This window comes from Lycorma delicatula, chromosome 6 (genome assembly GCF_047948215.1).
Source record: "Lycorma delicatula isolate Av1 chromosome 6, ASM4794821v1, whole genome shotgun sequence".
NCBI classification, from domain to species: Eukaryota; Metazoa; Arthropoda; class Insecta; order Hemiptera; family Fulgoridae; genus Lycorma; species Lycorma delicatula.
The window spans coordinates 23,864,515-23,880,508 of NC_134460.1; the positions used below are offsets into that span (position 1 = coordinate 23,864,515).

At 30.8% G+C, this 15,994-nt stretch overlaps 1 protein-coding gene across 2 annotated transcripts in view; it reads left to right on the plus strand.

Annotated features, from left to right (window-relative positions):
• Positions 1 to 15,994, plus strand: part of LOC142326736 (protein croquemort-like) — a 69,820-nt gene that overhangs the window by 26,418 nt on the left and 27,408 nt on the right. For both annotated transcript variants that reach the window (XM_075369401.1, XM_075369402.1), the window contains exon 5: positions 3,737 to 3,952. In XM_075369401.1, coding sequence (XP_075225516.1) covers positions 3,737 to 3,952 — 216 coding nt within the window. The remainder of the gene's footprint in view (positions 1 to 3,736; positions 3,953 to 15,994) is intronic.

Genomic DNA, 15,994 nt, shown 5'->3' on the forward strand with positions numbered 1-15,994 from the left:
TGTGATTAATGAAAATGTCCAACTAGCAAGACAAGTATTTTATGAGATAATTTTAAAAAGACTGAAAAATAATATGCAGTTTTACACCGCCATAATTATTACTAATTAAGCAGAGTTCAATCAAAATGGAATTATCAGTACTCAACAATAAGACAAGAAAATTCTCATTCCATTAAAGCAATTATTTTCAACCAAATTATTAGGTTTTTATTATCTGTTATTCATTGGTTACTCCATCATGATTGAATGGCCTAGAAAATTTCCCACCAATTTAGGTGAGTGTAGTTTCACCGAAAAATAGAAATAATGTGTGGTTCATATATGATTGTGCCCCACCGCACCTTAGTATCAATGTCCATCAGTATTTGGATGATTACTTCCCTCAAAGGTGAATTGGCATTGAAGATTTATAGCCTGGCCTGTAAGATCACGTAATCTACACAATAGATTTCTACTTTTGGGGATAACTAAACTGTATGGTTTACAATACACCAGTGCTGGGAGTTGAAGATCTTCAACATAGAAGACGGTTTGCAACCTTCTTTTTTATAATGTATGCCACTTGAGGCAAGAGTGGTGATGTCGTACTTGATGATACAAGAAGAATGTTGGTAATAGTGTTATTTTAATCATGATGTTATTAAATTACCATAACAGACACTAGTGATATGTGCTCACTGTATGTTTAGTCATAAGCTATAATGAAAGTGATTTAAGAGCAGTTTACTGCAAGCTACACTACCATTACGACCTGCTCATCTTAATCTTAATCATTGTTAAGAGCAGATTGTGTAAAATGGCGCAAATACGTTTTAATAATAATTGTTATTTTAATTTTTTAAATAAATAAAAGCTGCCATACTGCAATCTTATTGCCACAAGCAATGTTTTACAAGTTAGTTTAATTAACCATTATTATCTAGTGTTGAGAGTGAAAAGAATTAAGATTATTCAGATTAATTAACTTAGTGTTGATGAAAAATTAGTTATTTGTCAACTGATTTTCATAAATAAGGAGACATTTTATTAAAGTTAATGGCTTAGCAATTTTATTAATAAACTAATGAATTAAAATTCAAATTAATAATAAACATGTAAATGAACAATTACTGAATTTAAAGATTAAAAAATTAATGTAGAAGCCTTTCCAAAATTTGTTTATACTATGATCTCTTATTTATTATAAAAAATTGATGTAAATTAGAGGTTTAGATTTTTCTTTAACATAAACAAAATGTTGAACAAAAGGAAAACTAAGGGGGAAATTACCATTTTTCATAAAACATTTTATGTTCATCAGTTTTTAAAATCTGAAAATAAATAGCCAGGTACACTTTTTTGTTATATTCTGTATACTACCCTATCACTTGGCAAACTTTGTGATAAATATATTCGTGAACAATTTTTTTAATAAAAACATTAAGTTATATAGTAGTAGTTCATCGCAAACAAACTTGTGTTTTCTTTTAACTATATTTTACGTTTTGACACAAAATAATGATTTACTTCATTACCATTTTCCATTCTTCTTTTATCTCGAAAAGATGTTCAGGTTTTTTAAGATAACTAAAGTATACTTAAAATGAGCACATTTACAAAGGAGTAAATGTTTAATAATTATGATTACGTGTTATCTAATGGATATTTACCTTTAAAGGCAATTATCATTTACTGATTGGCTGATATTTTTTGTTTATTCATTATTACACTCTTTATATTGACTGAAATTGAAAATCATTCTCTGCAAATAACTTTTCATTTTTATCAGTTCTTTATTTTGTTAACTTATTTTATACTGGTGATAAATTTACATATCTTTTATTAGCTCTGTATACATATCCTTCCAATTTAAATGTAATTGAGATTACCACTTTGAAAATGAATAAATTAATTGTTGGTGAATTAGCCACTAATTGATCATAAAGTTATGTGCTCACTGTTTGATATCAAATTGAGAGGAGCGCTTAAAATAACTATCTGGATTATAGTTACTGAAATTTTAACTTTTGTTGTAGTTACAAAATTTCAACTTAACTAAAAAATAATAATTGATGATTATTTGCTAGCATTATGTTAAGATAGCAGGACTGCTTAAAGCAATCCAAGTTAAAACGCATATATAGAGTTCTAACTTGTCAAAATAAGCTGCTTTTTACCCATTAATGAAATGTAATTTTTTGTAGCTTTATTGTTTTGAATAAAGTAATGATCAATGTTGTTGTACAACTTTGAGTAACTGATGGTGGAATATGGTGTCAAGATGTAATTTACACAGGAAATTGCCGATTTGTTACTATCTAATTGTTTTTATTATCATGACTTTGACACCAAAAGTGCTTACAATATCTTGAGTTAGAACTTATATTTGTATTAAGTTAAAAAGAATTGGCTGTTTTTTTAAACATAAATGAACCATTTGTTTCATCACTTACTTGATATAAGTAGCCACCTACATTTAAAAAAAAATAAGCTTGTGAAAAATAAACTTATAAATAGCACAATTCATTAACTGGTAACTTGTTGCTTATTTTGATATAACGTAGCTAGGTTACTGACATTATAATTTGATTTATTTTAAGCAAGCCTGTTATCTTGCTGTCAAGATAAAAGAAGCACCTTCATACAGTTATCCATCCTGAGGCAGGATAACACCGTTTTACCATGTCCATTTCCATTATTTGTTCCAGTTAAACTTTTAAGTTCTTGGTAACGCTCATTTACATTTACATAGGTACCTTCTAGCAATTCTTATAGGACCATTTTATTTCATGTTTATCTTATGATGTATCCCTTTCAGTTAGCTTTCCTATTCTGAATCGCTCTGATTAAGGTTCTAATGATGTTCACTTTCTCTTGTGGGCATGAGGAGAGGACAAGAATTGAAGAATGCAGGATAATAATTTTTTAATTAGAAGGAAATTAGTCAACAAAAATCACTAAGATTCATTGACAACTGTTTTGTGTTTGTAGTAGCAATGGGATGAGTAAGGCATCAATATGGGACTGATGTTAGGAATTTTAAGAGGGGCAACTTATATATCTATCCATACACATTATAATTTGTAGAGAATTAATGCATAGGTAACTTGCATGTATAATAACATTCTTCTTTCTTTTTTCAGCCAGTCGAAATTCAATTTGGAATAATCTTAATTTATCAAAATAAAAGATATATCCTATATACAAGGGCGAAAAACGTAATATATTGACAATTCTGTTTATAATAAATAATTAACTTTTAATTTTTCTGTATGGTCGTAGTTATGTAGGTGGGCCAGCATTAAATTTCTGGTGTCAATTTTTATTATTTTTTTTCATTGAATTAATTTCTGTTCACCATAGACTGGCTGATCAGTAGAGTCCGATATGCACTGGCTGTCCTACAACAGAAAAAACTAGAACAAACTGCCAAACTAGAACCAAACTAGTCAAAAAGTGGAAAGTCAAAAACTAGTCAAAAACCAAAGTTAATCAAAAGTGGAAAGACCTTTGAAAAGTTTTATTATCATTATTTTTATTATTATATTTATTTTTATGCTTTTAAATTTTTTAAATTCAATTAATTAGTAAAATTTATAAATTTATTTGCCTTTACTTCTTAAAATGTTATAGGACCTGAAAATATGAGTACTGGAGAAAATGGTGAGTATCAACAGAAAAGGTTTTGGTTTTGCTTTAACTTTAGAATAAAGGAAACTGTAGCTACTTTTTTTTATTTAATTTTCTTGTTTTTTAGACAATTGGTGCTCTAAGTAAAAACTTAAGCTCGATTGCAAAATTTTCAATCGGTGAAGCTTTATCATTAATGAACGAACAACTTATAGTTACCAAGAATGTTAGCCAGTTATTATTTGAAGGTTTTACTGATCCTATCCTAAAAGTTATAGAAATATTGAAACAACATAAAATTAAAGTGCCTGTTGACTTTGATAAGTTCGGTTGGTTCTATAAGGTAAGGGACATATACTAATTATTCTGTATTCTTGTTTAATAATGTATAAATTTTAATAAATATTGTTCTCTATATTCATATATCTCTACCAGTTCAGAGAGTAACAAACGAAAAGATTAGAATAAATATCCAAACAACATCTTCCTTGAAAAAGTAATATTTTTGTAATTTTTTTTTATTTAGCTTATTGTGACCAGTCTTGATAGATAATTTTTTAGGACAATTTTTGTAAGATACATACAATTTTTTACCTGTAAAAAAACATAAAACAAAGAGGATGTGTGTGTGTGTGTGTGTGTGTGTCATTTTTCTTTCCAGCTCTACATACGCAAAGAAATAATAAGCCAAAGGTAGGAGATAAAGTTCCTGTGTCAATATTGTCAATATTGCAATCTTTATTTAGGATTGTGAATTTTTATTATTATATAAGTGATACTTTTTAATCCAATCCAGTTTTTTCTCAGAAGATTTTATACATTAATAAAATATTTTAAATTCTCTTTCATTTCTTTTGATCTCTTAACTTTGAAATTTGTTAATCAATTCTTTTTTAATTCTTCTTAGTTGTAGGGACCAGATAAGAGAGTTTCTGGAATTCTCATGAAGAGCTAACATTGGACAGTTTATGAAATCCAATTTTTTGTACAAATTATTAAATTTTTTCTTACTTTTGAAAAAAGTATGTAAGTTTCATTTCAGCCTAATTTCACTTTGAATTAGTTGTTCAAAAGGCCAGAAGCAAAGTTAAATTCCAGATCAGTTTGAGAAATATATACAGGTGTTTATTTTAATCCTACTAGGCAATTTTCTCGTAAACTATGCCCAATACAAAAAAGTGACCTAAATGAAAGTTACTCAGATTGGATGAGAACACCTCATGGTGACCTTGAATTTAAAATTTTCCATTATTTCAAGATTAACATGATTTTTTGATGATTGAAATGAAACACTAAAATTTATTTTTTTTTGCTTTTTGCCATTTATCTCTTTACAGGATTTTTTTTTAATCATTTAACTGATATTATTTATATATTGTCAAAAACATTATTAAGAAAATAAATAAAATGTAATTTCAAATAATTTTTATAAGAAAGCTTTTTAAAAAATTTTTTGAGGGGTACCTATATTAATTTTAAGTCAATACCTGTTTTTTTTTCCAGATCTAAATTGTTCTTTAACATTATTAACTGCTAGTTCTATGTAAAGATTAAAAAGCAACGGAGATAGGGAACATCCTTGTCAGACTCCCTTTCTTATTACGGCTTCTTTCTTATATTCTTCAATTATTATAGTTGCTGTTTGGTTCCTGTAAATGTTAGCATTCATCTTCTATCTCTGTATTTGAGACCCAATTTTTTTTAAAATGCTGCACATTTTATTTCAGTCTATGTTATCGAATGCCTTTTCTAGGTCAATAAATGCCAAGTATGTTGGTTTTTTTTTCTTTAATCTTCCTTCTATTACTAATCTGAGGCCTAAAATTGTTTCCCTTGTCCCTATACTTTTTCTGAAACCAAATTGGTCTTCTCCTAACACTTTTTCCACTCTCCTCTCAATTCTTCTGTACAGAATTCTAGTTATGATTTTTTATGCACGGCTAGTTAAGCAATTGTTCTGTATTCTATACATTTATCTGCTCCTGTTTTCTTTGGTATTATGACTATAACACTCTTTTTGAAGTCTGATGGAACTTCCCCTTTTTCATAAATATTACACACCAATTTGTATAATCTATCAATCAATTCCTCACCTGCACTGCGCAGTAATTCTACAGGTACTCCATTATTCTAGGAGCCTTTCTGCCATTCAGTTCTTTTAATGCTCTCTGAAATTTAAATCTAAGTACTGTTTCTGTCCTTTCATCCTCTTCGACTTCCTCTTCTTCCTGTATAACACCATTTTCTAATTCATTTCCTCCGTATAACTCTTCAGTATATTCCACCCACCTACCGACTTTGCCTTTCGTATTATAAATTGGTGTACCATCTTTGTTTAACACATTATTAGATTTTAATTTATGTATCCTAAAATTTTCCTTAACTTTCCTGTATGCTCCGTCTATTTTACCAATGTTCATTTTTCTTTCCACTTCTGAACACTTTTCTTTAATCCACTCTTCTTTTGCTACTTTGCACTTCCTGTTTATAGTATTTCTTAATTGTTGATAGTTCCTCTTTTTTACTTTCTTAATCACTAGCATTCTTATATTTTCTACATTCATCCATCACTGCAATATATCATCTGAAATCAAAGTTTTTCTATCAGTTCTCTTTGTTCTGCCTAAGTTCGCTTCTGCCGATTTAAGAATTTCCTTTTTAACATTCTCCCATTTTTCTTCTACATTTTCTATCTTTTCTTTTTTACTCAGACCTCTTGCGATGTCCTCCTCAAAAATCTTCTTTACCTCCTCTTCCTCAAGCTTCTCTAAATTCCACCGATTCATCTGACATCTTTTCTTCAGGTTTTTAAACCCCAATCTATTTCTTTATTACTAAATTATGGTCGCTATCAATGTCTGCTCTAGGGTAAGCTTTGCAGTCGACAAGTTGATTTTTAAATCTTTGCTTAATAATGATATAATCTATCTGATACCTTGCATTATCAGCTGGCTTTTTCCATGTGTATATTCTTCTATTTTGATTTTTAAAGTGGGTGTTCACAATTACTACATTATACCGCATGCAAAACTCTATAAGTCGGCCCCTTCTTTCATTCCTTTTGCCCTGCCCGTGTTCACCCACTATATTTCCTTCCTTACCTTTTCCAATCTCCAACTATTATTAAATTTTCATCTCCTTTTACGTGTTTAATTTTTTCATCAATTTCGTCATATAACGCTCTACCTCATCATCATCGTCGGTGCTTGTAGACATATAGATGTTAACAATAGTTGTTGTTTTAGGTTTTGATTTTATTCTTATTACAATGATTCTATTTCTATGCATTTTGAAATACTCTACCCTCTTCCCTATCTTTTTGTTCATTACAAAACCTACTCCTGCCTGCCCATTATTTGAAGTTAATTATTCTAAAATCACCTGACCAAGAGTCGTTTTCCTCTTCCCACCAAACCTCGCTAGTTCTTAATACATCTACGTTTATCTTATCAATTTCCTTCTTTAAATTTTCTAACCTACCAACCTTTTTTAGACTTCTAACTTTCCACGCTCTGACTCGTAGAAGGTTATTTTTTAATTTTCTAGTGACCCCTTCATTAGTAGTCCCCACCCAGAGATCCAAAGGAGGGACTAGTTTACCTCAGGAATATTCTACCAAGGAAGGCGCCTGCATCATTGTTATATGAAAATGCAGAGAGCTAGATTTCCTTGGAAAAAATCAGCTGTAGTTTTTCCATTTCTTTCAGCTGCGCAGTATTCAGAGGATTGAGTGATGTTGTTATGGCCGTTTAAGTCGTCCTGATCTACGTCCTTAACAACTACTGAAAGAGCTGCTACCCTCTTTCAGGAATCATTCTTTAGTCTGGCTCTCAACAGATACTTCTCTGAAATGGTTGCACCTTCGGTGTAGCTATGTATTACTGAGCACTCAAGCCCCCTCACCAACGGCAAGGTCTCATGATTCATAGAGGGAGATTTATTCACTTTTGGAAATTATTTATGTTTATCATTTCAAGGAAAATTTAAAAAGGGAAATGGATAGGGTGAATGTGGATATAGTAGGAATTAGTGAGGTTCGGTGGGAAGAGGAAGGCGACTTTTGGTCAGGTGCTTTTAGAGTAATTAACTCAGCGTCAAATAATGGGCAGGCAGGAGTAGGTTTCGTGATGAACAAGAAGATAGGGAGGAGAGTGGAGTATTTCAAAACGCATAGCGATAGAATCATTGTAATAAGGATAAAATCAAAACCTAAACCGACAACGATTGTTAACGTTTATATGCCTACAAGCGCCCATGATGATGATGAGGTAGAGTGTGTATACGAAGAGATTGATGAAGCAATTAAACACGTAAAAGGAGATGAAAATTTAATAATAGTTGGAGATTGGAATGCAAGCATTGGAAAAGGCAAGGAAGGAAATATAGTGGGTGAATACGGGCTGGGCAAAAGGAATCAAAGAGGGGACCGACTTATAGAGTTTTGCACGAAGTATAATTTAGTAATTGCCAACACCCAATTTAAAAATCATAATAGAAGAATATACACTTGGAAAAAGCCAGGCGATACTGCAAGGTATCAGATAGATTATATCATGGTTAAGCAAAGATTTAGAAATGAACTCGTTGACTGCAAAACTTACCCTGGAGCAGACATTGATAGCGACCATAATTTGGTGATAATGAAATGTAGATTGGGGTTTAAAAACCTGAAGAAAAGGTGTCAGATGAATCGGTGGAATTTAGAGAAGCTTGAGGAAGAGGAGGTAAAGAAGATTTTTGAGGAGGACATCGCAAGAGGTCTGAGTAAAAAAGATAAGGTAGAAAATGTAGAAGAAGAATGGGAAAATGTTAAAAAGGAAATTCTTAAATCAGCAGAAGCAAACTTAGGCGGAATAAAGAGAACTGGTAGAAAACCTTGGGTTTCAGACGATATATTGCAGCTGATGGATGAACGTAGAAAATATAAGAATGCTAGTGATGAAGAAAGTAAAAGGAACTATCGGCAATTAAGAAATGCTATAAACAGGAAGTGCAAACTGGTGAAAGAAGAGTGGATTAAAGAAAAGTGTTCAGAAGTGGAAAGAAAAATGAACATTGGTAAAATAGACGGAGCATACAGGAAAGTTAAGGAAAATTTTGGGGTACATAAATTAAAATGTAATAATGTGAAAAACAAAGATGGTACACCAATATATAATACGAAAGGTAAAGTCGTTAGATGGGTGGAATATATTGAAGAGTTATACGGAGGAAATGAATTAGAAAATGGTGTTATAGAGGAAGAAGAGGAAGTTGAGGAGGACGAAATGGGAGAAACAATACTGAGATCTGAATTTAAGAGAGCATTAAAAGATTTAAATGGCAGAAAGGCTTCTGGAATAGACGGAATACCTGTAGAATTACTGCGCAGTGCAGGTGAGGAAGCGATTGATAGATTATACAAACTGGTGTGTAATATTTATGAAAATGGGGAATTTCCATCAGACTTCAAAAAAAGTGTTATAGTTATGATACCAAAGAAAGCAGGGGCAGATAAAGGTGAAGAATACAGAACAATTAGTTTAACTAGTCATGCATCAAAAATCTTAACTAGAATTTTATACAGAAGAATTGAGAGGAGAGTGGAAGAAGTGTTAGGAGAAGACCAATTTGGTTTCAGGAAAAGTATAGGGACAAGGGAAGCAATTTTAGGCCTCAGATTAATAGTAGAAGGAAGATTAAAGAAAAACAAACCAACATACTTGGCGTTTATAGACCTAGAAAAGGCTTTCGATAACGTAGACTGGAATAAAATGTTCAGCATTTTAAAAATATTAGGGTTCAAATACAGAGATAGAAGAACAATTGCTAACATGTACAGGAACCAAACAGCAACAATAACAATTGAAGAACATAAGAAAGAAGCCCTAATAAGAAAGGGAGTCCGACAAGGATGTTCCCTATCGCCGTTACTTTTTAATCTTTACATGGAACTAGCAGTTAATGATGTTAAAGAACAATTTAGATTCGGAGTAACAGTACAAGGTGAAAAGATAAAGATGCTACGATTTGCTGATGATATAGTAATTCTAGCCGAGAGTAAAAAGGATTTAGAAGAAACAATGAACGGCATAGATGAAGTCCTACGCAAAAACTATCGCGTGAAAATAAACAAGAACAAAACAAAAGTAATGAAATGTAGTAGAAATAACAAAGATGGACCACTGAATGTGAAAATAGGAGGAGAAAAGATTATGGAGGTAGAAGAATTTTGTTATTTGGGAAGTAAAATTACTAAAGATGGACGAAGCAGGAGCGATATAAAATGCCGAATAGCACAAGCTAAACGAGCCTTCAGTAAGAAATATAATTTGTTTACATCAAAAATGAATTTAAATGTCAGGAAAAGATTTTTGAAAGTGTATGTTTGGAGTGTCGCTTTATATGGAAGTGAAACTTGGACAATCGGAGTATCTGAGAAGAAAAGATTAGAAGCTTTTGAAATGTGGTGCTATAGGAGAATGTTAAAAATCAGATGGGTGGATAAAGTGACAAATGAAGAGGTATTGCGGCAAATAGATGAAGAAAGTAGCATTTGGATAAATATAGTTAAAAGAAGAAACAGACTTATAGGCCACATACTAAGGCATCCTGGAATAGTCGCTTTAATATTGGAAGGACAGGTAGAAGGGAAAAATTGTGTAGGCAGGCCACGTTTGGAGTATGTAAAACAAATTGTTGGGGATGTAGGATGTAGAGGGTATACTGAAATGAAACGACTAGCACTAGATAGGGAATCTTGGAGAGCTGCATCAAACCAGTCAAATGACTGAAGACAAAAAAAAAAAATCATTTCAAGAGACAAGAAATATGTTTTCTTCTTTTTGAATTGGCCACCGTAGGACCACAATAAATAAATAAATAACTTAATCATTTTTTCTCCTTTGACTTTGTTTCTTCCCAATATTTCTTCATTCTTTTTCCATGCTTTCACTTTTTCTCTTCTTTCCATCTGTGGTTATATTTCTTTTTTGGGTTTTTTATGGAAACCCTTGTTTTCTAAATTTATTCCTATTTAAGATTATTTCTTCTGTGATATATAGTTCTCTCATAACCTTCAGTAACCCAGGTGTTTTTAGTTTTTTTGATTATAAACAAAATTAACATGAGATAAATATTAAAAATTAAAAAACACAACTCAAAAAACATCACTTACAAACACTGCTCTTTAATGTACGATAAAACTCATGAACACCTCTGACTTCCTCGTATGTTTAACATATACAGATTTTTGTTGTACTTCATTTAAACTTATTTCATTTGAAAGTGAGGTATGATCCTCCAATTCTTTAATAAAAGTGGACAATTATAAAATTCCTAAAATATTAGTTTTTATTAACATCAAATATTTATACAATTATTAATTCAACAATCTTACCTAAAGTATTAGGTTAGAGTAAAAGTCCCTTGATTACTCTTTAAATAATTTGTTTACCAAATAATCCAATAATAAAAACTGATTACTCTACATTGTAAGGTCAGAATTAATATTTGTAACCAGAATACAGATGTTTCACTGAACGGAATAGATTAATTATTATTAACTTTTATTTATACAATACACCAGAAATCTTGTGCATAATTGAAGAAATTTTTTAAAAATCACTTTAAATTGATTACAATTCAAAAATTTACCCTATTTTTCTGTCAAATAATTAAATAAAATGATTTTTTTTAAAAATAAATTACAATTTTTATAAGAATTTTCTAATAAAATCCAAAAACAGTAGGATTCTAAATTATAATTTTCAATTAATATTAAATAATCAGATGTTTCACAAATTTATTACATATACACATATATAATGCCTATTAAATTACATTTACATATTTTTAAATGTACATAAAATTGTATTTCATTAATAATTTTTTTTTTTTAATTTTTTTAATTATCATTGAATAACTTATTGTAAAATTTTTTTACAATCATGGTTTTTTAATCAATATATTTAAATTAAAAAAAATAAATAAAAAAAAAAACAAAAGGATATGAAGTCTGATTCGAGCTGTTGTGCCTTTCCTTTAAGATCCAAATATTTCATTAATTAGAATTTTAATTTTGTTTGCAATCAAAAAGGGAGGTGCACAACTAGATGTTACTAAGTGCTAAATCCAAAATTTCAACATCCTATGGCTAATTGTTTTGAGTTGTGAGAGATACACACACATATACATATAGACATCACGCCAAAACTAGTCAAAATGGATTCAGGGATAGTCAAAATGGATATTTCCGTTGAAATATGAAAACCAAAATGTTTTGATTACAATAGTTCCTTTACTTTTTACAAGGAAGTAAAAAAAAGTTTAAAAAAAGAAAAAAAGGAGATGAGATCTGAAGACCAAAATTTTTTGTGATCACAATACTTCCTTTACTTCGTATAAGGAAGTAATTAAGAGCATGCAGGTAGCAATTTTGTATATGGTATTTTTATATAGTATAATTTTTTTAAATTTATTTAAAAACACACACACACACACTATATATATAAAACCTATGACACTTGGTTCAGCTGTTGAGCTGCTATAGTGGAACAAGCATACACCCTAAGTACATGACACTCCTTTTTGGGCAGTTATGTAAAAAAACTTTTTAGTCAGTCTTTTTTCTTGTATTCTGAAAAGACGTTCAAAAAACTTCAGTCAAAAAATTTCAAAGAATATTGTTAAGTTAATATTTTTTATCATTAATGTAAAGTAATAATTTAGTAAAATAAAAAATGAGGAATGTAATCTCGAAGAGGAAAATCTGTTTCATTACTGTGCATGTTTCTCAAACAAGTGAATAATTACGCTTATTCTGATATAACGTATAATAGAACATTTTATTCTAAGAAAAATTGTTTTGTTTCATTTTTTTACATGCAGTAGAAATGAAAATATTAAAAAAATTATTACTTAAGTACACTCACTGAAAACAGTTAGTTCCTTCTTCTCACTAAAAATATTTATTTTAACAGAACTCTCATTATTTACAGTACTTCCTAATCTCCAACTCTAAATAATCATTACAATACTATTTACACATCAAAAAGCTCAGTTTGTAAGAATAATTTTAATTTTTATAAACACAACTAAAATGGATGATCAGACAACATAACATTACAAGTAATGAATGACCGCTGCAGAGTTCAAAACATGGGTTTTGTTTATAATACTTGGATCATGTGATATACTTTTATGAGATATTTTATCAGAAATTCTTACCTGTAACTAGCAATAAACAACATATTTTAAACATTAACACAAGAACGAACTGCAAACACAGTACGGCAGTATAAACAGTGACAGCAAACACATAAATGCTACCTTGATTTTCATTGCTGTAAAAAATAGCTAAAGCACTCCCAATGAAAATAAAGTATACTATGAGAAAGAAGGGAATTTTGTGTTTAAATTTGCAAAAAAAGCATGGGTTGAAAATTGTACTTTTTTGTAGTACCTTAGTTAAAATAAATCAATTTTTTCAGTAAGATTAGTATGTCTTTATAATAAATTTTTTAATACATTATGTTTTTTTTTCTAATTTTATTAGTTTGTAGTTGAAAAAATAAACAACATTTTATGTAATATAATTTTTTTCTTTTGTTATGAATGTTTGGTTAATTGTGAAATAATTTGTTAACGTCAGTAAAATAATTTATTTTTTCTTTTCCTCTTTACAACAAAAGTTGTAAATATCATAACAGTATAAAGGCAAGATGAAAGAAGAATAAGATTATTATTTATTATCTAAATAAATAATTTCCCAATTTTTCCATCTTCATAGAAGTGAAGTAGAAGTTATACACATACATACACATGCTTGCACACAAAAATATATATATATAGATTTAAACGTAATAAGTAACCACCAACACAGTAACAAAAAATCTAAAAAAACTAATACTAACAGTCGACTTTCACAGAATCCTGCATCATCACTGGGTACACAATTCTATAATTACATCAAACTAATAATTTAAAATTTAGAAAACAAACACATAAATAACCATAAAATTTTTAATGTTTTGCCATTACTGGAATGATGTAAATTTAAAACGTCACACTTCTTATGTAATCAGGATGATATATTAATTAAAAACATGCTGGGTTATAGCGATTGGCAACAATGATTATTAATATAGGAAGTGGAATTTTATAAATCCCATTTTTTTTTAGGTGCATTAACAGAAATCACTTCTAAAAAAGGTTGACAAAACTATATTAAAAAAAAAACACAATGTCACACAAAAAAAAATTAAAAAAATTCCTTGCATTAAAAATTCTTCAAATATTCACAAAAAACAGTTTGTATACTGTCACGTGGTTTTACCATAGGCCATTCATTTTTACTTCTCTTTTCATTCTTCTTAAAGTCCTTGATGCCAAATTCAAAGGTATCTGAGGCCTTGGAGATGGAATCATCCAATTCTCCGCAGTAAACCACGGAGGATGCTTTGCTACTGGCATCAGACAGTATTGGCTCAGATGCTGTGGTCAATGTGCATCAGAGTGTCGAGAGTCAAGGCACTCCCTGCTAAAGCTTTAACGTGGTCAAACTCCTCGCCCTCTCACTTTAAGGCTTTCATTCTTTTCGAGGCTCCATTTTTATTTTTCGTAAATCTTCTTTTTCTAACATTTTTATTCTATCTTCTCAGTTTCTGTCATGGGGAGTTTTGCAATTTCTAAATTTGGTTTCAGATTTCTTATCAATTCTGCATTCACTCTCCTTCACCTTGGAACTTTTTGAAGATTCATTCCTCAGAGGAAACGAACTCTTTTGCTTGATAGCGCTGTTTTCTTCTACCCTTTTGGGTTGTCTTCTCTGATCGGACAATTTCCAAGTTTATTATTAACAATACAGTAAACCATATTCGCTAGTATTTGCTAATCCTGCTCTGCCATTACATCCTTTGCCTTGAAAGAAGTTGCAAGAATTGTCTTAACCTTCTAGATTGCTACCTCCTGTTTATCCATTGAACAGTTTTGTGATCTTGCTGAATGATACCCATGATTGTTGATACAGACAGGTGGATCCTTGTACGGGTCATCAGGATGCAGTGGTTCACCACAAACACAGATCTGTTTCCTTGTGCAACATGCTGGTGTGTGTCCAAATCTCTGACATCCAAAGCATCACAATGGAGTCAGGATGAACAGACAGACATCTAGTCTGTGAAGCCAACCTTTATCTTTTCTGGGTACTTCAGCTTGTTTAATGTCAATATATATGACAGAGACAATTTCTCTGTTGCATCGGATGTTCAATTGTCCACATGTTATAACTCCTTGTTCATTCAGTTCCTCAGTGATTTCTTCCCTGTGCAGTTTAGCAGGTCCCTGCATGCAGCTTCCCTCTTCTAGGTATTTAGAGTCTCATGTGGTGAAAGTTCAATGTCTAATAGTCCAATCTTCGCCTTAAGCTGCCATGACCACTGTTTATCATTGATAGTTTCAACAAAAACCTACTGCAGTCTTTCAGACATCCTTTACCAATCCTCCAGCAGCTTCCATAATGCCTCAGGCTATCATGAAAGGACTTACCTTGCTAAAATCTCCTTCACTCCTTTTGATGACCAAATATTTTGGTATCGCTATGTTACCTTTCAGTCAAAATTTGGTTCGATCTACTTTCTTGGTGTTCAAGAGCTCAACACTCTTCCTCTTCTTCACTTCCTAAGAGGCTCTCCAAGATGAGGATTTTTACATGGACCCTCTGCCATGGAAGTTGTATTTTAACCTATATTTTCACCAGTCAGTATGTCACAAGGTATAGGGCAAAGAGACAGTTGGGCATGCTCCGGATCATTTGATCCTGCCTGCGTTCCCCAGTCAACTGCCTCCCACAGATTTAACCTGCACTGGGGAGTCAGGTACCGCCTGACCTACAATACCGACATCCCAGGACTCGCATGTATCGGTAACAGGGCTCAGATACCCTTACCCATGGGACAATCTCTGCCAAGGGCTTGACTCATACTGGGCAATGCAAGATTTTGGCAGAGTGAATTATTATTTTTGTTTAAAAGAAATTTTATTACCTTAACTAACTTATTCTCCAACTTACTAAAGTCTATTTTAACACCATCCAAACCAGATTTAACTCTTTCTACCTTATCTCTAAGTTCTGCATTAAGGCTACCTATTTTTTTCTCAATATGAGACATGATTTTCCAATTTTTCATTCATTTTCTTAAATTTTCATCTATATTCTCTTTTATATTCTATTCTACTCATATTTTCAGCATTTTTTCGTTTATACTGTCTTTCATTTTACTCATATTTTCATTCAGTTTATTCACATTTTCATTTATGTTTTCTCTCATACTTTCATTAATCTGTGTTAACATTTTAATAATGTCCTTATTGTTAGCAGCCACCTTATTATTAATAATTATAAACA